Here is a 23,986-nt window from a genome sequence, read left to right on the forward strand (position 1 = left end):
CCAGAGTCATGCACAGATAACTCCTAAAGGTCATTTTCATGTCTAAATGCTCTAAGCTCCTGATTAAATACTGAAGAATTTACATTAAAAAAGAAGCACCAACAGCAAAACCAAACAATTCTTTCTTAGCTACTAGAAATAATGACTCTTTAATTCTGATATCTCAGATCAGCTTGTCTTTCATATTGTATAATGAATACGAGTTATTGCTTGCACACTATTGTCCTCAGAAATTTCCAAAACATATGTTCGAGAAAATTACTCAATGTTTGACACATCAGATAGAAAGCAGCTAACTATTTCTGGACTGTACATTCCTGAAACAGCTAAATTCTCAAGCAATTCTGTGCACATTTGAAAGATGCTGCTGTGTTCCTTTTGTTTGTTCTTTATTGACTGCCAGAGACTGTTATGAAAATAACGTGTCACATCACTTCTATAGCAGAAGAGAAGTCTTCCCATTGTTCTGCATATGTATCCAGTAATGAATGTAAACACATAGATATGTGCATACTTGCTGACAGAAGCTTCTTCATAGCCTGTATGTTAAGGTGCTATGTAAATGTCAGGACTCTGATCCATTGAATTCAGTAAATTAGTGCTGTCTGCATCCCATCATGTCTCAGCATATCCTCTGGCTAAGCGTGACCCTGAATATTCCCTGCTTGCTTATTCACTAGGATGATTATGTCAATCTACCTTAGCTATAACCAATTTTCTGTTTTCGTTAGCTTCAGGTGTCTGATCCACAAGTCCAGATATATAATATCCCCAAATTATGTGTTCCTCATTTTACCTAGGTTTTGACTATCCTCCCGCCAATAAGCCAGTCATCTATGAAATCAAACAATGGTATGAAAATGGTAAATTAAGGAAATATCTTGCAAATTTTACACCATAAAATTTATTATGAAGATAGAATATAATAACATTGATCATTACAATACCTTACACATTGGTATAATGTTTTATTGTTTTCAGTCTACTCTGTACATAGTCTTCTAACAAATATTTACTGAGCATCTATTCTCGCACCTAGAATCAAAAGAACAAAACAGATATGACCTCTACTGTCATAAAAGTTACATAAGGAGTAGGAGGTCAAAATAAGAAATGAAATAAGATAATTAGAAATTTCCTTAGGTCTACCAAAGAAAAATAGAACATTAAAGTAATAATAAATGGGAGGAGGCATATTAGATAGCGTAGTCAAGGAAGGTCACCCCTGAAGAAGAGATACTTAGGTTGAAACTAAAAGACAAAAAGGATTCAGCCCTATGGAAAACAGGAAGAAAAATATTTCAGGAAGAGACTATATCATGTGCAAAAACCACAACCCAGGAAAGATCTGGGTATTCAGGAAGAAATCAGAAGTCTAGAATGGCTGAATACGAGGAATGAGAAGGATACTAGAAAGAAATGGGTTAAAAAAGTAGGTAAAACGCAAACATGCAAATAGTATAAACCATTTCTTTAGAACGGTGGGTCACGATGCACAATTTTAATGGGCCACAACAGCACTAAAAAAAGGAAGAAACTAGACTAGACAACATCAGAGCATATTACACCTAGTAAAGATAAGAATTATTGTGAGAAATTTTTGTTCCTATCGTATACATATATGGTGTGTGTGTGTGTATGCATACTCGTATGTGCACGTGTGTATTTACCTGTGTATAAAGTGGACATCTAACTTTCTCACTGTGGACAGAAGTTTAAAAAGCTTGAAAGCACTGTTATGGTCTATGGCAAGAAGTTTGGATTTTGTTTTAAGTTTGGATAGGAGTAAGGAGGCCCTGGCAGGGGGAGGTAGGGGAATGTTCTAGTAGAGAAACAACCTGAACAGAGGCCTGAGGCCAGAGAGTTGACGGGAAACCATGAGAAAAGGGAGTGGCAAACAGGGTGCAATACTGCAGATGGGTCATGTGAGATGATTCTGGAACACGTTCATTAGATATAATGACAGGAGGTGATGTTACTGGAAGGTGCTTCTGTGTAGTGATAGCAATATGTGTCTCATTGGACTAGACTGAGGAAATAAGTAACTAAAGGCAGCCGCAATGAACAACTTTCTAAATGTTTTCGAAAAGTCTGAGAGCACAAGAGGGAACTAGGAGAATTTGGGAACTGGGGTGGAACTGTTTTTAGAGGTGGGGGCTATCTCATCTCACTTAATGTACATAGAGTGAATTACACAGGTTAGGAATCGTCACCCCTCTTTTACAGCCGTGATCAGAATCCAGTGGCAGCAAAGGTGGACAGTGTCTGGGATGGCTGCAGTGGTGTGGTGTCCTTACTGGACTACTTCTGTGGCATGACTGTGTCTATGGTCTGGCTGCTGCCCAATGTTGCTTATACCTGACTTTTTCAGCCTGATTTCCAGACTTACTGGAAATTGTCTGAGTCACAAATATCTTTCAATAAACTCTTTGTTTTGCTTAAATAAGCCAGTTGGTTTCTGCTGCTTAAAACCAAGAACTCTGTCTTAAACAGTTCCCCATGATGAAACTTTTATGTGAGTCACCAAAACCCTGCATAGAAGTAGCTACATAATTTGGAATCTTCAATAAATTGCATTCACGTGGTATATACTCTCTGGCTGGCCAGCAGGCACTACTTATTTGAGTTTCAAAATAGATCTTCTCTCGGATGCTCCAAGTCAGACTGAAGGCGGAAGCTATACCAGAGAGGTGACATGTCCATTTTGTGAAAAACACCAAAGGGAAAGCAGTAATTCAGAAAGGATTTCAAGTGACCTGACATTTAACCTCTTATTACCTAAGAATAAAAAACAGCAGATTAAATACAAAGTAACAAATAGTACTTAATAACACTAATAAAACACTTGCCTTGATTTAAATTCAGAAGACATACTTATTTCCGCTAATGTCAACTGTTATAACAATAACTAAAATATAAAAGCATTTATTGAGCTGTTGACACAACAACCAGGGAGGAAATGCAAGAGTGAACGTTAAAAGTCAATAATAGGGGCCGGCCCAGTGGCGCAAGCGGTTAAGTGCGCGCGCTCCGCTGCGGCGGCCCGGGGTTCGCTGGTTCGGATCCCGGGCGCGCACCGAAGTACTGCTTGGTAAGCCATGCTGTGGCGGCGTCCCATATAAAGTGGAGGAAGATAGGCACCGATGTTAGCCCAGAGCCGTCTTCCTCAGCAAAAAAAAAAAGAGGAGGATTGGCGGATGTTAGCTCAGGGCTGATCTCCTCACACACACACACAAAAAAAAAAAAAGTCAATAATAATTCTTGTAATAACTAACTGAGCTTTCTCATTCATATGTAGTTATTTTCATTACTATATATGTTGATAACGTACAAAGTATTGGAATCATAACTTTAAATTTACATCATCCCATATCTATCATTACTATAAAGATATCTGGACATTTATACTTTGTATTTGAATTTTTATTTCTATAAAAAAGATATGTAGTTCTCACACTTCCGCGTGCATCAGAATTACCTGGAGGGCTTGTTAAAACACGGATTGCTGGACCTCACCCCTAAAGTTCCTAATTCAGTAAAACTGGGCTGGGGACCAAAGGCAGGCATTTCTAGGGTCCGGCCCCACGGTGTAGTGGTTAAGTTCAGCATGCTCTGCTTCTGTGGCCCGGGTTTGGACCTCAGGTGTGGATCTACACTACTCGTGAGCCACACTGTGACCCACATTATAAAGTGGAGGAAGACTGGCACAGATGTTTGCTAGGGCTAATCTTCCTCAGCAAAAAAAAAAAAAAGAAAGAAAGAAAAAAAGCAAGCATTTCTAACAAGTTCTCAGGTGATGTCAATGCTGCTAATCTGAACACACTTTGAGAACCACTGTACTGGAGGATACTAAAAACGTGAAGCCCAACTTTCAGAGGTATGAAGGAAAAAAAGTGCTGTTTCACAACTATTAGTTGTTTTAGTCTGAGTTTTTTAAAAAGTCAAAGTCTACTGTTATAAAGGAGTTTTATTCCATCCATGAGCACATTACCAATATTCCCTTTGCTAAAATAGTTTTTGAAGCACACCAAAAAGGTGCACATAATATGTACATATACAGGTCATTTGCGCTGACGACAGAAGTCAGGAACTTATGAACTTAAATCAACCTGGCAGAAATGGATCATAAAAGACTTTCATCCAGAGTCAATGATCTAATTTACAAATAAGAAAAACTGAGCTGGATCATATGGCAGTTCTATTTTTAATTTTTTGAGGTACCTCCATACTGTTTTCCATAATGGCTGTACCAATTTACATTTCCACCAACAGTGCACAAGGGGTCCTTTTTTCCCACATCCTCACCAACACTTCTTGGTAATAACCATCCTAACAGGTGTGGGGTGATATCTCATTGTGGTTTTAATTTGTATTTCCCTGATCACTAGTGATGCTGAACAGTATTTTTGTGTGTGCGTGTGTGAGGAAGATCAGCCCTGAGCTAACATCCGATGCCAATCCTTCCCTTTTTTGCTGAGGAAGATTGGCCCTGGGCTAACATCCGGGCCCATCCTCCTCCACTTTATCTGGGACACCACCACAGCATGGCCCGCCTGACACGTGGTGCGCATCCGGGATCCAAACCTTCGAACCCTGGGCCGCCAAAGCAGAGCATGCACTTAACCCCTGTGCCACCTGGCCGGCCCCCTGAACACCTTTTCATGTACCTGTGGGCCATTTGTATGTCTTCTTCAGAAAAATGTCTATTCAGGTCTTTTGCCCATTTTTTTAATGAAATTATTTGCTTTTTTGCAATTGAGTTGTGTGAGTTCCTTATATATTTTGGATATTAACCTCATCAGATATATGGTATGCAAATATTTTCTCCCATTCAGTAGGTTGCTGTCATTTTGTTGATGGTTTCCTTTGCGGTACATAAGCTTTTTAGTTTGATATAGTCCCACTTGTTTATTTTTGCTTCTGTTGTCTGTGCTTTTGGTATCATATTCAAAAAATCACTGCCAAAACTGATATCAAGGAGCATACTCCCTATGTTTTCTTCTAGGAGTTTTATAGTTTCAAGTCTTAGATTTAAGTCTTGAATCTATTTCAAGTTAATTTTTGTGAGTGGTATAAGATAGAGGTCCAATTTTATTCTTTTGCATGTGGATATACAGTTTTCCCAGTACCATTTATTGAGGAGACTATCCTTTCCCCATTGTGTATTTTTGGTGCCCCTGTCAAAGATTAGTTGACTACACATGTATGAGTTTATTTCTGAGCTCTCTATTCTGTTCCATTGGTCTACGTATCAGTCTTAGAACTACCATATATGTGGTATATATATATATACCACTTCTGCGTAAATATCTGAAGGAAATAAAATCAGTATCTCAAAGAGATATGTGCACTCCCATGTTCATTGCAGCATCATTCACAATAGCCAAGACATGGAAACAACCTAAGTGCCCATCAAGAGATGAATGGATAAAGAAAATGTGGCATATATATATACAATGGAACTTTATTCAGCCATTTGTAACAACGTGGATGAACCTTGAGGGCATTATGCTAAGTGAAACAAGTCAGACGTACAAAGACAAGTATCGCATGATCTCACTTAAATGAGGTATCTAAAAAATCAAACTCATAGAAACAGAGAGTAGAATGGTGGTTGCCAGGGGCTGGGGAATGGGAGAAATGGAGAGATGTTGTTCAAAGAGTACAAACTTTCAGTTATCAGATGAGTAAGTTCTAGGGATTTAATGTACAGTATAGTGACTATAGTTAATAATACTATATTGTATACTAAAAAAAAACCAAAAAAACAAAACTGAACAACCATATGCTTAAGCTCCAAAAAATTATGTACTGAAAAAAAAGAAACTGAAAAATAAAAGGGAGTGTTAATACTATGTTAGCAGCATCTCAGTTCAGTCCATTCATTTTTCCCTGTGTATTTAAAACTACCAAGTAGTCTGCCCCTGTCTCACCTGTCATTAAATGTTATTCTTTATTGAATTCATTCAACAAATATAGATAGAGCACCTATTGTGAACCACTGTTCTAGGTATTAGAGAGAGAATGGGGAGGAAACAAGGTACCCGCCCACATGAAACTTACATTCTAGTGGGGGAAAGACACGTCAGATAAGTTAAAAATAGATAGTTACGAGAATGACAGTCATAAGTGTTGTGGAAGAAATGTGGTCTCTATTAGAGAACAGTAGGGAAATGTATACAGAGCTTAGGCCGTAGAAAAATTATTTGGCCAATAATAAGATTGAGGAGGATCCAAGAAGATAGGAAGAAAACAGAATACAGTCAGAAAAGCCAAAAGAAGATATTGATTCAAGGACAGAGGAGCTGGCCAGTTGACTCTTAGAGATTAAGAAAATTTAATCTAGAAGAAGCTCTACTAGATTTAACAACTGGAGGTCACCAATGACCCTCATAAGCACATTTTAATGTGGAGAGGAAAGCCAGCTTAGAAGAGGCTGAAGAACATGTGGTCAATCCTGCAGTTTTACTATGAAGAGGAATAGAGAAATTTGACACTTGTTAGAGATGGATATACTGTCCAGGGGGACTTTCAAAAGCAGCTAAAGCATGTACGTATGTTGGTGAGGCCAAACACGGTACTAAGTCCAGGCAAATAGGTGGTGTGCCCCATACCCAAAGTCAGGCACACTGCTGACCTGAAAGCAGTCTAGAGCCTTGGAGCATTCCCTGGGAGTAAGTCTTAAATACTTAGTCTTAAAGAGTCATCAGCCATAAAAAAAAAAAAATCCCAAGTTTAATTGTTATCTATCTATAATAAGATACACAATGATACAATAGCATAATGTATAAAATTTACTAAAAAAATTTTTTTATAACTGGCCAACTCTTTCCTCCTAACCCCTCAAATCACTCAAGATCAAAATATCACCACCTGCAAATCACTGGAAAGGACCACGCCTTGAGGGTCAGAAAACATGAACTCTAGACACTAACTAGCCAGGCCAATTATTGCACCTCTCTGGGCCTCGGTTTACTCATCTGTAAAATGGAAGGATTGGAATAAATGATCTCCACAACCTTCTAAATTGTGACATTCTGAGAAGCCGTATTTGAAAGTCTTCCATTTTTGACGGGAATTGTTATGTGATTAATGAAATAGGCCATTCTCCAATTGTAGAGAGACCTCCATGCTCTTTTCCACAAAAGGGCAGTTCTCTCTCCAAGAGCATCCTAAGTAACCAGCCATATACTTTCTGAAATCCAAATGACAAGTGGATTCACAAACCAGATCCTACACCAATTTGAATGTGTATATCAGTAGAAGCGTAAATGAAGCATCCTTTCCATCTCAATTACAGAAATTCTGTATAACCATTTCTTCTAGGCAGAGAGCATTGTAATAATAAGAAAGCATAATTTTACCTGCAAATCCTATCACTATTCCACTAAAAGACGAAATAGGAACTTGAAGAGCATCCCTTTTAAGGTTGCTTATTAATCATTTTAAAAGTGTTTGGAAAAAATAATTGGATGGCTTCAGAAAATGCACTCACTATATGACTTCCAAGAAATGACTTTTAAAAATGTGAGTCCTGTACACATGCTTATGGATTTTGAATAAATCTATTCAATGTCAATATATTAATATGTACCACCTCCCAAAGTATACCATGTGATGTTATTAGATATTATTCAGATAAAACAGTTCCGCAGTTCAGGTTTTAAAACACTGTGTTTCTTTTCTATAGGACTACTCGGAGTCTTTAAAGGACTAATAATAGAAATTTAAAGTCCTCAAAAGAAGGGCCTTCACGCAGTGTTGCCCTCCTTGTGTAACCACAGAACTCTTTTACGGAACTAACATTTTGTGAAACATGGTTTGATAAATTCTGTATTGGGGTTGATGAGAAATCTATAATCTAAATAGAAAGATTATGAGAAGGCTTTCTATTGGTCAAGTCTTATTACAACATAACCATACAATGAACACTTGGGCATTTTACAACCTTGATCATCACTAAACAGTGGATAAGCTTCAAAGAGTGGTTGATATAAGAAAATACTTTGAAATAAAAAAAATTTTTTAAGCTTTCTTAATTTGGCCATGTTATAGTATGATGTCTTCATTTCCATTTTGACTAACATGACGGAGGAATGAATGGGGGAAGTATGAGTCAAAAAAGTAGTGGGGGAAAATAAAAAATCATTTTATTAAAAAAATTGATTTCTTAGCTACATCAAGAAATTTCAATTGAATTGGACTCTCTCTATGTGGTATGCAATGTTTCCCAGCTGGTTTAATTACAGTATTCTAAATAACTAGAGATCATAAATTGTAAGACTGTAGAAATGGATGAGAATATGATCTAGCCTTCGAAAACATCTTCTTGGGAAAACGATTGCAAGCAAATGTACAGATGGTGTAGCCTGGCTGACAAGAGGAGCAATGATAAAATAAACAGGAGCAAAAGTGAATTAAGTTGCCTTCTCCCTTGAGTAAAAATCTATTCTACTCCAACACCCACCACCATAAAGCACTCTGAATTGTTCAATTGAAATACATGCTCACTCACTGACTCACACTGTTAAGCCTGTTATGCTGGCAGTAATTGTTCATACTCACAGCGGGAATCAGGTAAACACTTTAGTATCATCAAATTATAATGATTACACATTTTCATAAGTGATGACACATCTCGGTGAGGGCTATCATCACCTCTGGAGTGAGACCCCATGCTTTACGGCTACACGGCATGGGGATGCTGGTGACAGGAGCATGCTTAGTACTTACTAAGGATGCACAGGTTGTAGGGCCATGTATTAGGTGCTTGAAAGTTCATGATAAAGACCAGCTATCTTCCGGTCTTTATCTTCTGGGAATATCATTAGCAAAAAGCATTTATTATTACACAGAAGTGGGAATCTGACTGCGATCCAAGCCAGGGATCAAACACTGGCTGGCTATTAATTCAGTACAAAGGAACAGAAGAATATGGAATACTCTTTTCTAACACACATGGAAGTGTAGCAAATAAAGAGAGGAAATATAAAGTGAACATTAGAGACAAAAATTGTATATAGTCAAATGTCAGCACTACAAAATTACAGAAAGATTGGAATGGCTTATGCTAAAAACAAATTTTTTTGTTATATTAAAGAAAAATATTCACAGTGCTCTAGTTACTAAAATTTTGAGTATAATTCATGGCAACACAGTGTTTCTTCAGTAAACATGAAAATGATGCTATAGAATCTTTAGTCAAACTTACACTTGATAGTAATGAAAGGTTTTTAAAGATGCATCTTCTTTCTCTTGACCAAGGGTGCACATCTGTGACATGATTGGCTGGAGTTGAGGATACAATCTGGGTCCACACAGACCAGATCAAAGCTAACTGGACTTTGTGGAAAATGAACTCATGACCTAGACCTCATTAGTCATGATCTAACCAACTGAGCTAGTGGGCCATAGAAAATATATGCTGGCACTAGACGTTTACTTTTAATCATTTCTGCACTTAAATGGGCCCTATAATTTTAGAGAGTCAACTTTAGAGATACTGTTTTTCTAAGGCTTTGTGAACGAATTAATTTATTGATCACACACATACCTATTATGTGGAAGACCCTAAGGTCAGTGGTGGGGGAGTTTAATAATGCACAAGGCAATATGCAGAATTTAGAATCAGAAATACGGGAGAAAAATGTAAAAAAAGAACTAATAGCACATAATTTTACAGCAACAACTAATGTTTATCGAGTGTTTACTATTTCTCAGATGCTACACAAAGCATTTTTGAGAAGCCAACTATCTTCATTTTATAGATGGAAAAAGTGAAGCAGGTTATTTTTCTTTCACAAAGTCACACACTTGTCATCTCTCCACCATACCTTGGACCAATGATAACTGACGGTGATAGATACTGTAGAGTTAACTCTCTCAACACCCACTTCAAAGCATTTTTTTTTTCTATTTATTTTTCTGTGAGAAAGATCAGCCCTGAGCTAACATCCATGCCAATCCTCCTCTTTTTGCTGAGGAAGACTGACCCTTAGCTAACATCTATTGCCAATCCTCCTCCTTTTTTTCCCCAAAGCCCCACTAGATAGTTGTATGTCATAGTTGCACATCCTTCTAGCTGCTGTATGTGGAACGCGGCCTCAGCATGGGCGGACAAGCGGTGCATTGGTGCGCGCCCGAGATCCGAACCCGGGCCACCAGTAGCGGAGCGCGCGCACTTAACCACCACGCCATGGGGCTGGCGCCTCAACACTCATTTCAACTGCCTCTTTCCCTTGCCACCTTCTACTATACCGACATGAAAGCTACAAACTTGAATTCCCAGATTTCCCTTCAGCTCACCATTACTATGTGACATAGTTATGGCCAATGAGATGAAAGCAAAAGGGAGCTGGGAGTTTCTGGGGAAGCCTGTGCATGCGTGCGTGTGTGTGTGTGTGTGTGTGTGTGTGTGTGTGTTCGTTCCACACAGCAAGAAGAGGAAAGGTGGAAGAATAGGCTTTTTTTTTTTTTAAAGAAAACATTATCTTTATTTAATCGCCTTTGACATTTAAAATACAACTGATTGAACATCCACATTAACAGCAGAATCCTCAGTGTTCAACAATGCTTTGAAAGCCTGGCTTTCCTAAGCAGCAGACAGAAAGGCCTGTGTGTGTAACAACAACAACAGAACTCAGAGAGAGGCACACCCACAGAAGTGCTGCAGCCGGGTCCTGAGCAAATGGCACTGCTAACAGTGAACCTCATCATGGCCCAAAAGACAATATGTCTTATTTCAGGGGTTTTTTGTACTTGAATTTCAAACAGTTTATTTATATAGAACAATAATCTTTAAAAACTTACTCCTGGTAGTCCAGTGCTGTAGAAATTGGATAATCACATTTCAAATGTAAGTTTTTCTCTTTCAAAAAAAAAAGCATTAAAAATAATTCCTGGAAATATTCACCTTTGAACTATGTAAGAGACAACTGAAGTGATTGCTAAATGAATCAGGAATTTCCACATGTATTTCACTATGTTTGGACTTTGTGTACATATATTTATATATCTATATATATATGTGCATATATATATATATAAAATTTCCATGGTGCATCCAGTCTAGCTATGCTCCCTCTGCTATACGCCAGCTTGTAAGATTTTCTCCAGTAAGGCTTATTATATATTTACACCATATAGTGCTAGTGATTTGCATAATATGCTACCTCTGGACTTCTTATTACCTGACAAAAATAAAAGCCCTAATTTGTTTAAACCTCTATTTGTCAGATTTTCTTGGATTCTTAGCTGATAGAATGCTGTAATAAATGTAAGATGAAACGCTATGGAAATATACAGCAGAGTGGTAACTCAGTCTTCTAGTGGGGGTGTGGTAAGGCTTTACCTAGGATGCCTTTGAACTAGGAGAACAAACTAGGTAGGAGACGGTACATGCCTGAACAAAGGTACAGTATATAATGACTTTACTCTGAGGTTCTTGTGACAGATACACCACAGACAAGGATAAAATGACAATACGATTGAGTGACCTCAAACAGTGCCTAGAAATTCATTTATTTTCCCTGATAGCATAAAGGTCCAAGTGGCAGGCATCTCTTTTTCTTCGGTATAAATGCCGAGAGTAATTTGGATTTATGGTAGAGATTTCAAAAGCAGGCTCCAGGAGGCCCTGGCCCTACTCAACAAACAGGTAAAAAATACTCACAGCATGTCTAAAATTTGTAGAGTTATAGATTGACTGGAGTAATGGAAATTTATTGACCCTTTATTATGTGCCAATCACTTAAATAGATATAAATAAAGCAACAAAATGACAACAGTTCCCATTCAGCGAGAGTTCTTCCTAATATAAAAAATATAAAACATAGCACCATGCTGGAAGTGAAAGTGAGGGTACAGTGCTGTCCTTACTCTGTCCTTACCCCAGAGAGGAAGGATAAGTTAACTACAGAGGAGAGTCAGGATCCATGTCAAAAAGGAGGGGGTGATGTGTCAGTCTATAAAGATCACACCAGACTGGGTGTAGGGGGCCGGGAAGAAAAGAGAGGAGGCAGAGAATAATGATATTCCAGCAGAGAAAACAAACCACATGTCCAAAAATACAGAGGCATGAAAGGGGAATATTTGGGGAAACAGGCACAAAGTTGGGTGTGCCTAGAACAGGTGGAAGATGATGAAGCTAGAGAGGTAGCAATGCAGAGAATGCCAAGGCAGAAAGTTGAATTTTATTTTATAAGTAATGAAGGTTTTAAGGCAGTGTGATTTGGAGAGATTCAATGTCCAAAAGCGATGAGAAAAGACAAAAGAGTCAGGGTCAATGAAGAGCTTTCAGTTTTGCATCATCTACTGTATACCAGGCCCTCTGCTAGTTGCTTTAAATATACTTCGCCAAATCCTCACAACAGCCCAATAAGGGTGATTTTATTATCCTCCTAGTTCCCAGGAAAGAATAATAAAAAGTTCAGAACAGTTAAGTACTGTGACCATGATTATAAAACTAATATATGGTTAAACCAGGATTCTAAGTTGTCTAGTTATAATAATAATAGGTAACCATAACTGAACTCTTTCTATGTACCATGCATTCTTCTGGTGTTAGATTTATTGCAGTGGAAAAAAAAATAGAAGTTTCTGTCCTTGTGGAGCTTACAGGTCGATGTCATGGGAATCTATGAAATCACCCATGGAAACAGAAGGTGCAGTAAGAGTAAAGAAAGCAGAGGCTATCAACCTGGGGCACACCAACATTGAAGGGAGACGGGCAGAAAAGTCACTGAGAGAATCTGAATTCATTTCAGGTAAATCCAGAGATCCAATAGATTGCAAACAAAAACCCAAGTGGTAAATGAAAACAGTCCTGGTGAACTGTAATGGTTCTTAGTCCCTTTATTTATAATAACATCCTGAATCTTAATCCAAAGTGGCTGAAAAACTCAGATGAAATTAATTTACAAATTTATATTATTGTTGATGCAAAGGAGATGAGTTGCGGGGGGAACAAGTTCAGATAGGAAAATAAGATTAAGTATCTGGTACTTTTATGTGGGGTAAGAACATCCTTTAATAAATGCAACAACCACCACCACAATGAGACTCCTAATATACTAGTTTTATATTAGTTTACAGACAAATATATACACACACAAATTCACCTTATTTAAAAAAACAAAAAGCATAGGTTTTATAAGGTATTATTAAAATATAGAAACTACCACCAAGAGGTATATGTTTTTATCAACCTACTGAAAATGATTAAAGGGCAGAGCAAGAGTAATAATTTAAAATATTCTACTGGGGTTAAATGAGAGAAAAACGATCTCATGTCCTTAACAAATACAGACAAAGCTCTAAACATCAACTTAATTTCAATAACTCTGTTCTAGTAAAAAATTACTGTGAAAACAAGGAAACAATTTGAGAATGGTGGGATGTGTCAGAAAGTACACTAGTTTTCTCTAACCGAGTGGGGGAATTACAAAGACTCCCACTCATGCACTTACATTGCTCCATTGGTATAGACAGTATCACTTCCCTCCACATACTGCACCTGAGCTGGATAGACATGCTGCACCTGCTGCACAGTCTGTACCTGCTGTACCTGAAAAACAAATATGAGGACCTTGGTGAGAGACAGATACCACAGAATGAATACACAGCTTTAGATTTACCTCAAAAATTTCTCTAGGGTGTTGATAAACATAAGAATGTCGTATGATGAAAACTATTAGATTCATGCTAATTTCAAGATAAGCGCATGTTGGGTCCAAATCAACTGTAGCATTTACGCTGAATAAATTCTATAACATTCCTGCAGGTATATATGTATACACACATTTCACCTGGTGTTTTAAAGCTAAATTTATTTTTTAATTTAAAAAATTTATGATGGAAAATTTCACACACTTAAATGTAGAAAAAATACTATAATAAACCCCATGTACTCATCATCCAAGATAAGTAATTGTCACCAGACCTCCCCCTTTAAGCCCTCACAGGATTATTTAAAAACAAGTGCAGAGCTTCTATCATTTCACTGATAAATATTTTTCATTTCTAAGAGTTAAGAACTATTTTTAACATGAATGCAATACTAATCACATATAAAACATTAACAATTCCTTAATATTATCTAAAATCCAGTGATTGTTCAAATTTCTCTGATTATTCCAATGTTTTCTTATACCTGGTTTGTTCAAATCAGGATCCAAACAAGGTCTACATGTTACATTTGGTTGATATTGCCGATCTTTCTCTTTTAATCTCTAATAGTTTCCAGTCCTTTTTATTTGACTATTACTTATTCAAGAAACTGGATCATTTACCTTGTAGAATTTCTAGAATTCTGGATTTGGCCGATAGCATCCCTAAAGTTATTTACTAAATCCCTCTTACTCTGTATGTCCTGTAAAGTGACAGACCGAGAACTTTGAACAGGTTCAATTTTTAAAAAGCTGTGTACTTCCTTTTGCATACTATCAGTTGTCATATCACAACTGGTTGTTCTCTTTCTGCAATATTAAGTTTGATCAGTGAGTTCAAATGTTGTCAGCTGGATCCATTTATTGTAATGCTTCCTATCCATGTTTTTAGTCATTGATGATCATTTTCTAGAGATATTAGTTCAATTAATAAAGGTTGCAAACTTGTGGTAGCCTGATTCTGTTAATCCTTCTTATTAATAGACTTCCATAAAGAAATTCTTCCATTAATTATTTGGTTACTTTGACATAAGGTTTGTACAGGAAAAGTAGGATAAGAGTAGGATAAATTCATGATTCATTTATTTACCAGTAATCAAAATAATGATTTTATCCCCTACCTCCCTCCCAAAGTGGCCAATGTGGTTTTTAGTTTGGTTTGGTTTGTATCCTTAAGATTCTTGGCTTTTGAACGTATTTGATGTTTTTCAATCACAGCAGTATTTTTTTGTCCTAAAATTGTTCCATCTTTGACCAATGATAGTCCCTTGAAACTGGATCCTGTATCTTTTGATATGACCACAGTAATCTTTCTTAACTCCCCTGCTTTCTGTTATAAGATGTTCCAGACCTATCTCTCATACTTCCTGTCCTAGATCTAGAATTAACCATTTCTTCAAAAGGCCCTGGGTCTTATTATTTAGAAATAATATAAATATGTAAAAACTGTTTGGGAAGGCAATTTAAAAACAGGCATACAATTTGACACGTTTGTAATTTCTTCTACAGAAATATTCACCATCTGCAGGGTTGCTGTACAATATTGTAAAAAATACAGTTTATAAGAGTAAAAAGTTAGAAGGGAAAACCTTAATGACTGTGAAAGGTAGAGTGATTAAATAAATTATAGGAAAACCATTCTGTAGAATATATAGCTGATGTTAAAATAATAAAGTAAGATTGATATGTACTTTAATAGCAAGATCTCTAAGACATATTATCAAGTGAAAAAGTATGTTGCTGAACAATACTTACAGTGTGATTTATGTTTAAAAATATGTATACATCTGCATATATGTGTACATGTGTATACAAATGTATAAAGTATATAAAGGAGAATAGAAGATTGCACACCAAACTTCTAAAAATGGTTACTCTGTTGACTGACATGAGATGGGAGAGGTGAGGTGACTAGCATCTTTTATTCTGCGTATTTATATTACTCTCGGATTTTTAAAATGAAAACGAATTCATATATTATATCTATTATAATAAATATAAATTTAAATAATATTTATAAAATCAATATATGGAAGGACTTCCACTTCTGGCTGTGATGGAGTAAATACGATGCAGGGAAATGTCTTCCCCACACTAAACAAGTAGAAAACTGGACAAAATATGTAAAACAATGTTTTTAGTCATTTGACAAGAGGCATCATAAGACTGGGTCCTTAGAAGAAGGAAACAAACAAGGCAAACCCCACAATGATCCTGGCTTTTGACCTAGACGCAGTTTTCAGACTGCAGAGCAGGAAGGCAGAAACCAAGTAGAGCACAGTGGTCTCACTGAGGTGAGGAGACAGATGTTGAAATTGCAGAGGTTGAGGCAGCTGAAATTTGAGGGCAGTATCAGAGAGGGTGTTAAGCAGAGACGTAGATCCAGACATATTCACAGAGATCCCTTAAGTCTGATGCTGAATACTAAGCTGCACATGTGTAGGCAAAGATGCTCAAGTTCTCACCAGCCACAGTGATGACCATATTGAACATCTAGGGCATTCTGTAGAAATTCCAGAAAAGTAACGCCTTAGTAGTAGGGCTAAACTAATTCTAGAACAAAGACTACTCTGGCCCCTCCTAACAAAGCTAAAAAACAAGCCTTCAAAAGATTAAGCTGATCCACAAGTAACTTAACTGCCTATACAAAACTAAATGTAACACTTTTAAAGGAAGATAGCAAAATCCAGACATACAAAAACCACAAGAATCATAACATCCAGCATTCAAAAAAAATATTAGACATGTGAAGAAGAAAATGTGACCTATAACCAGGAGAAAAATCAATCAACAGAAACAGATCTAGAAGTGAGGATATGAAGTGACAGACAGAGACTTTAAAACAACTATTCTAAATAGACTTAAGATTTAAGGGAAAACACAAACATGATGAGAAAAAAAGAAAGAGGGTAAACAAACTAAGTAGAATTTATAGAGTTGAAAAATACAATATTGGAAATGAAAAATTTGCTTAATAGGATTAAGAGCAGCTTACATAATGCAAAAGAAGAAGACAAGTCAATTTGAAAACCTAGCAATAAAAATTATCTGAAGAACAGAGACAAAAAAGAAATAATGAGGAATAGAGAATCAGTGAACTATGGGGACAATACCAAGTAGTCTAAAATAGTGTAATTGGAGGCCCAGAAGGAGAAGAAGAAGAACAGAAAATATACTTGAAGAAAAAGTGGTAGAGACTGTCTCAAATTTGACCAAAATCATAAACACACAGATCTAAGAAGCTGAACATATACCAACGTATGGACAGAAAACCACACCAAGGTGCATCATAATTAAAGTGCTAGAAACCAGTAATAAGGAGAAAAACTTTTAAGCAGACAGAAAAAAGACACATTATACACAAGGCAACAAGTACTAGAATGATTAAAAACCTGCCAGTCAAAAATAATGCAAGCCCAAGACAATCAAATAACATCTTCAAAGTAGTGGGAGAAAAAAAATTGTCAACCTAGAATTCCATAACCAGTGAAACAGCCTTCAAAAATGAAAGGGAAATCTTTTCTCAGACAAAAGCAAAGAGAATTCTTCTCCAGCAGACCTCCAGTGAAGGTAATGACAAAGGAACTTCTCTGGGCTGAAGAAAAATAAAACCAGATGGAAATTGGGGTCTATACAAAGAAATGAGAAGCACTAGAAGTGGTAAATTCGTAGGTAAATTAAAGGGTTTTTCCTTTGTTTTCTCATCTTTTAATTTCTATAAAAGATAATTGACTATGTAAAGCAAAAATAACAACAATGTATAATGGGGTTTAATACATATGTAAAAGTAAAATGTAGGTATGACAAAAATAGCACAAAAGATGGGAGAGGGAAATGAAAATACACTTTTGTAATATTCTTATATGCTAAGTAGCATAATATTACTTGAACAGAGGCAAGATATATACTAAATATCACAGAACAAACATGAAATAAAAAAATAGTATAGCCAATGGTGGAGATAAAATGTAATACTAAAAAACACTCAATATATCCACAATATATTGTGGCAGAAATAGAGGCAATAAAAGAAGAAATGGGACAAAAAACAAATAACAAGATGCTAGAATTAAATGCAATCTATTGATAACTATATTCAACGTACAAGATTTAAATCTTGATTGTCAGAATATCAGAAATAGAGAGACAGGTTAAAAAGAAGAAGATGTGAAAAGACAGGCTTTGCAAACACCAATCATAAGAAAGATAGAGTGGTTATAAAAATATCAAAGTAGACTTCAAGATAAAGAATATTACCAAAGATAAAGAGGGAAATTTCATCAAGAAAATTATCAAGAAGAAATAATAAATTCTACACGTCTTTGCATTAAGAACAGAGTTTCAAAATACATGAAGCAAAAACTCTAAGAATCGAAAGACAAAATAAGCAAATCCACAGTTACAACTGTAGATTTCAGCGTTCTTCTCTCCATAATTGACAGATGAAATAGAAAATCAGTAAGGATATAGACATTACCCACCAACTTGATCTAAATGACTTTTACATGATGATGCATGTAACAACAGCAGAATACACATACTTTCCAATGCACATGCAGCATGAAAATTCAAACATTAAGGAATAAAACAAGTCCTAACAAATTTAAAAGGATTAAAACAATACAGATCATGTTCTCTGACCAAAAAGAATTAAATCCAAAATAAAAACCAAAAAGATATCTGAAAACTCCCCAAATATTTATATAATGAACAATATACTTTAATATAATCTATGGTTCATATAAATCCAAGGGATATTAGAAAATATTTTGAACTGAATGATACTGAAAATACAATTTATCAAAATTCGCAGAGTGCAGTTAGAGCCATGCATAAGAGGGAAATTTATAGTTGTAAATATTTTTACTAGGAAAAAAACCCCAATGCAATAACCAAAGTTTCAACTTTAAGAAGCTAGAAAATGAAGAACAAGTTAAACCTAAAGTAAGGAGGAAAAAGGAAATAATAAAGAGCAGAAATCAATGAGATAGAAATCTGAAAAACAGAAAAAAATCAATGATAAACATTAGGAAGACTTATCAAGAGATAAAGAAAGAAGACACAAATTATGAATACCAAGGATGAAAGGGACAACATCAGGACATATCCTAAAGACAAAAAACAGACAATAAAGACACTTAATGCCAATAAATTCAAATACTTAGATTAAATGGAGAAAGTCCTTAAAAGACACAAATTACCAAAACTGGCAAAAAAAATTCTATCTATATATATATGAAATTGAATTTATTCCCACAGACGAAACTCTAGGTCCAGATGGCTTCAATGGTGAATTCTATCAAACACTGCAGGAAGAAAAAAATGCCAGTCTAACACATATGTTTTAGAAAATAGAGAATAAGGGAACATCTCCCATCTGGGTTTATGAGGCTAGTCTTGCCCTGAGAGCAAAACCAGAAATGATATTGCATGAAAAGAAGACTACACAATAACTTCTCTCATAAACAAAAACGTAAAAATCTTGAACAAAATATAAGTAGATCTAATCTAGCAATCTATTTCTAGAATAATACATCATATTTAGGGATGTATTTATTTTCAGGTGGGATTTAGTCCAAGAATGTAATGTCAATTTAATATTAAAAAACCCATAAATGAATCCACCATATTTACAGTAAGAAGAGAAACCATATGATCACTTCAATAAATGCTGTAAAAGCATATGACAAAATTCAAATCCATTCATAATAAAAAACAAAACAACAAGCTCTCAGTAAGCTAAAGACAGAAGAAAACTTCATCAATCCAACAAAGGGCATCTATGAAAAAAAATACAAATATACAAATTAAATGGTGGAAAACAGATCTTTAGTATTTAAAAAATATTCACTTTTTTCATAATATAATTCCTCTGTTTAAATTCTTAAGTGCCTCTCTATCACATTTTAGATGAAAACAAAATAACTTGGACTAGAATACAAAATCTTCTTATTAATAACATCTAAACCTTGATGGGTATTTTCAAACACAGCCTCTCTGCTCCTTGATAATCACCATTCAAATTTCGTATATTCTCGCTACCTTCTCATAGCTCATGCTGTTTTCTCTCCATAAATTCTCTCATCAGTCAATACAAATCCACTATTTCCTTCTAGGCCTGATTAAAAATTCAGTTTCTCTAAAAAGCCCTCTGTAACTTACTTTGTCCCATGAAAGACTATTCCTTTCCGTTTGTTCTCTTATATGACTCACTAATACAAATATTAGCACACGGGTTAGTACTAACTTATGTTCTCAATTGGCTTCCTTCATGGGGGCCCATATGGCGAGGTGGCAAAATCAGTTAATTTGGAATTAGAAGAACTGATTTTAAGTCCTTGTGTTGACACCTGCTGTTTGTATATTAAGATAGTCAATTCATTTCTTTAAGTAATAATTTCCTTGTGTGTAAAATAAAAATAATATCTACTCTATCATAAAAGATTTTTGTGAGGATCCAAAACTATTAAATATAGATACAAAGCACAGTATAGGAATATATGATAATCACAATACATCTTGAATAATTAGTGCAATTATTAAATACTTCAAAAATAAGAATCTTGTCTTCTACATCTGTGTAAATTGCATCTTTATATCCACTTGGTTTCAGCCATAAATATGCAGAATAAATGTTCACCAAGGGTTCCTTCAAATCATGAGATTCTATAATTAAAGCAGAAATGAAACTCAGGAAGAGTCAAGAATCTTGAAAAATGAGTCTGGATAGATGCTGGCTAACTTCTCTAGGAGACAGCAATATATAAATATGTCCCTTGATCACATTGAGACTTTACAGTACAGTGGAAAAATAGGGCATAATTCTTTGCACTATCTACCAAGTTAAGGTACTAACAAAATAAATGGAAGACCAAATAAATACTGAAAACAGTGAATTACAGCATGTTTTGGAAGTACTATATTTTCATTTTTATCCAGTATATGTGGTTTTTCTACCAACCATTAGAAACTGGGCTGAAGAGCCCTTGAAACAATTTAGTGATGAGAAATGGAATTACACACCGTGCTTGTAGTTTGAGAAGGTATTCTTTCAAGGGTATAATGATAGTGGAGGAAGTAAAAAAGAGGGGTAAAAAAGGACAGAAAAAGAAAGAAGGAAGAAACAAAAGAAAAATAACTACCTTATGTATACAAATGTCTCATTTCACCAATGAGAGGCTAAGATCCTTCAAAGTCTTTTATTTAGTTAGTTTTCAGTTGAGGGCTTGTTATTTGATTTTCTTTCTTTTTTTTTTTAAAGTGGGGCTCAATTATTAGTAAAGGTGGATTGGAAAGCCACAGAATTGTTCCTTTCTACCTCAAATTAAAAACAGTCAGATGCAGGAAGAGAGCTGTATATACAGAATCAGTCTGGCAGAATTCCAGCCCACCCCTACCTCTGGCCCAAGTGCACACATAGAACAGAAACATTTTTTACATTGTTGGTAGATTACCAAAGACCCAACAGAGTGTATACACATTGCAAATATTTAATAATTACTCAACTAAATAAAGCCCCACACCTAGAAAGAAAATGCCCAATAAATATTTGTAAAATTTATAGTATCTTCTAAATGTGGGTAAGTGTATTAGTTTTTATAAAAAATGATGAAACCACCAAGGAATGCTTATCATTCTAGAGTGAACTGATGTGATCTCTTTTAATGCTCTTTAATGTAAAGACCAAAGGTGAAACTTTAAAAGAAAGTTGCATGTTATTTTCTCTTTCCTAAAATAATTAACTGTGATTCAAATTTGTTCAAATATTATTTGATACTGTTCTTATGTTAAACATTAATTTCTGTTCAAAGTTACTAAATTGTTATGTATTATAAGTTTATTTTCTATTTTATTTGCCATACTTCAGTGCAGGAACTATTCAGGTTAGCATTGCTAAAAGAGATGGGGAAACTAGCATCCTGTAGACATTTCATTAACATTCCCAGTAACTATATTCTCCATCCATCTTTGTGAAATCTACAAACTATCACATTTTACTGCCTACCCTATGCAAGCCCTTAGGGGAGAGGAAGGAAACGATTAAATAAACTCTATAGGAAATTAATTTTCTCTTCATTTCATTGTCTTTCCCAAAATAAATTCTCAGATGTTTCCAAAGAGAATGAACAAATATTTTTCACCACTTTTGAATTTTAATAGACAAGAAAATAGTGAAAATGCGAACTGAAAAGAGGCAGAAGAAGGTGGAATTAGCAGGAATAATCAACAATTTCTGAAATTAACTGTTCAATGAATAAAAATGACCTTGGGCTAATTTCTAAAAGGTTACCCAGTACATCAGAATGTTGGCAATAAAGAAGTCTAACCATAATAACATTCTGTACTAGGAATTTACCCATTCTCTGTCAACTGAAGGAAAAAAAAATTATTCCCCAAAATATAAATATATGCAACAATGTATTTTACATTCATAGATACTAGATGAATTAAGCAACGTAACACTCTCTTACTGATACTTGTTTACATGGAAGCATCTCTTATTACTATTCAAATGTAGTATTACAAAAGCATTTGCTTATTTTTGTAAATTTTTATAATTCTTATTATGTATAAAAGAAGTGAATATTAAAACAAATTAAATACCATTGAAAAAATGTGCTAGCTCAATAGATTCAGTATATTTTGAGGACAAATTTATATAATATGGTGTTTTGGATGTGCTTCAAGAAAAACAATGAATCACACTTCAAAACAGAAATCCTTTTCAATAGTAAATGAAATCCTTTATAATTGTTAAGCTTATTAGTCAGCTAAGAACAATACTTGTCTCTTTGTAAAAATGTCTGTATGTCAAGATCTTCATTGCCTTTCTCATATAAGAGCATTCCTTACACATTTGGTTGGCACCAAACATTTCAAATCTTAGTACTGAGAACTGTCAAAAACTACATTAAGATGACTTTAACAGATCCACAAGAGATATGAGGGAGCTCTTAGCAGATTAAAAACATGAGATATTAGAATAGCTATGTCAGAGGCTGCTATTTGACTGACCAAAAGTGAAGCCCAAGGAAAAGGATTCACATTGGAACAGGTATAAAGGGCAGTGGGGAAGTAAGACATCCAGAGTACCCGCAGAGCCTTCATTCGAAAAGCCCCTTTGTGAGAAAAGAGAAGGAAGAAAACTCATTCAATATTTCTGGACCAGTAAAACTGCAGGGAATTAAGGGATTGAGGACAGGTAAGTCAAAAAGTTGAGAGAGTACAGTGTAAGTGATTTTCTGAAAAATCTCAGATTTTTGCTAGAAGGGAAGAAGCAAGAAAAGAAAAAGCATAAAGGAAAAACTAACTTCCTCAACAGGCACAGGTTACGGAAATAGAAACCATAAAACTGAAACCATTTTTTCAGTCTTGGTTAAAAGTAAAATAGATTATATGTCACAAGGATATTTAATAAATCTTGCCAAGAAAGAATCCTACAAATATTTTGAATGTTGAAAGTAATTTGCAGGTAAAAAATGTTTATACTTTATGATCACAGGATCACAGTGAACAAAGACCATGGTTAAGTGACAGGACAGGCTGGAAAAAATGTTACTGAAATTCTCTCTCATTGTGTTCACCGGAAAAGAACAGAAGTTTCCCTAGATCTTTAACATTAATTTACAAAGTTCTTCCTGAGATAGTCAATGATAATTACAACATTCCTGTTTAATCTTCTAGGAATGGTAGCCCCTCCACTTCAAAGAATGTGATGAATGTGAACTACTGGAAAACAGTGTATTGTTAATTTAAATGACAGAATTCACTTTATGAAGAAAATGGAATTTGTTCACTAATATTGTAAATTCCCTCACTGGCCAGGTGTTAGTTGACTCTCCCACTTATAAACTGTGTGGCTTCTTCTGATTTCCTGAAAAATCTCCGATTTTTGGATATAGTTTTCTTGTAGTAGACTTTAAATAAATGATACTTCCAGCACATTCAAATCCAATAAACATCACAAGGCCTGATTCTTCAACAGGGCTAGAGTTACACACAATACTTAAGCTTCATAGAAATTATTTGCCAAAACTATGTGACTGCTATAGGCAACTAGAAGTTAGGAAAGTGTTAAGTATTACTGTTAACACTTGGACGTCAAGCAGGATCATATGAAGGCTAACATAGTGGTAAATAAGGTCCTGTCCTGCACTTCTGACCATATGAGAATGGGGGAATCAATTGGGAGTGAATTAGTTCAATAAATCATCCTTAACTGCCTACTATATACCTCCCAAAAAATACCTAACTAACATCACAGAGCAGAAGCTACTTGGAAGAGGTGAAGCCAGTTTCCAAAGGTAAGAGGAGAAGTGTTT

At 35.4% G+C, this 23,986-nt stretch overlaps 1 protein-coding gene across 5 annotated transcripts in view; it reads right to left on the bottom strand.

The window, feature by feature from the left end:
- RFX3 (regulatory factor X3) overlaps positions 1-23,986 on the bottom strand; it is a 275,918-nt gene that overhangs the window by 108,323 nt on the left and 143,609 nt on the right. For all 5 annotated transcript variants that reach the window (XM_058565741.1, XM_058565742.1, XM_058565740.1 and 2 more), the window contains one exon: positions 13,467-13,564. In XM_058565741.1, coding sequence (XP_058421724.1) covers positions 13,467-13,564 — 98 coding nt within the window. The remainder of the gene's footprint in view (positions 1-13,466; positions 13,565-23,986) is intronic.

Source organism: Diceros bicornis, chromosome 22, assembly GCF_020826845.1.
Source record: "Diceros bicornis minor isolate mBicDic1 chromosome 22, mDicBic1.mat.cur, whole genome shotgun sequence".
Lineage (NCBI taxonomy): Eukaryota > Metazoa > Chordata > Mammalia > Perissodactyla > Rhinocerotidae > Diceros > Diceros bicornis.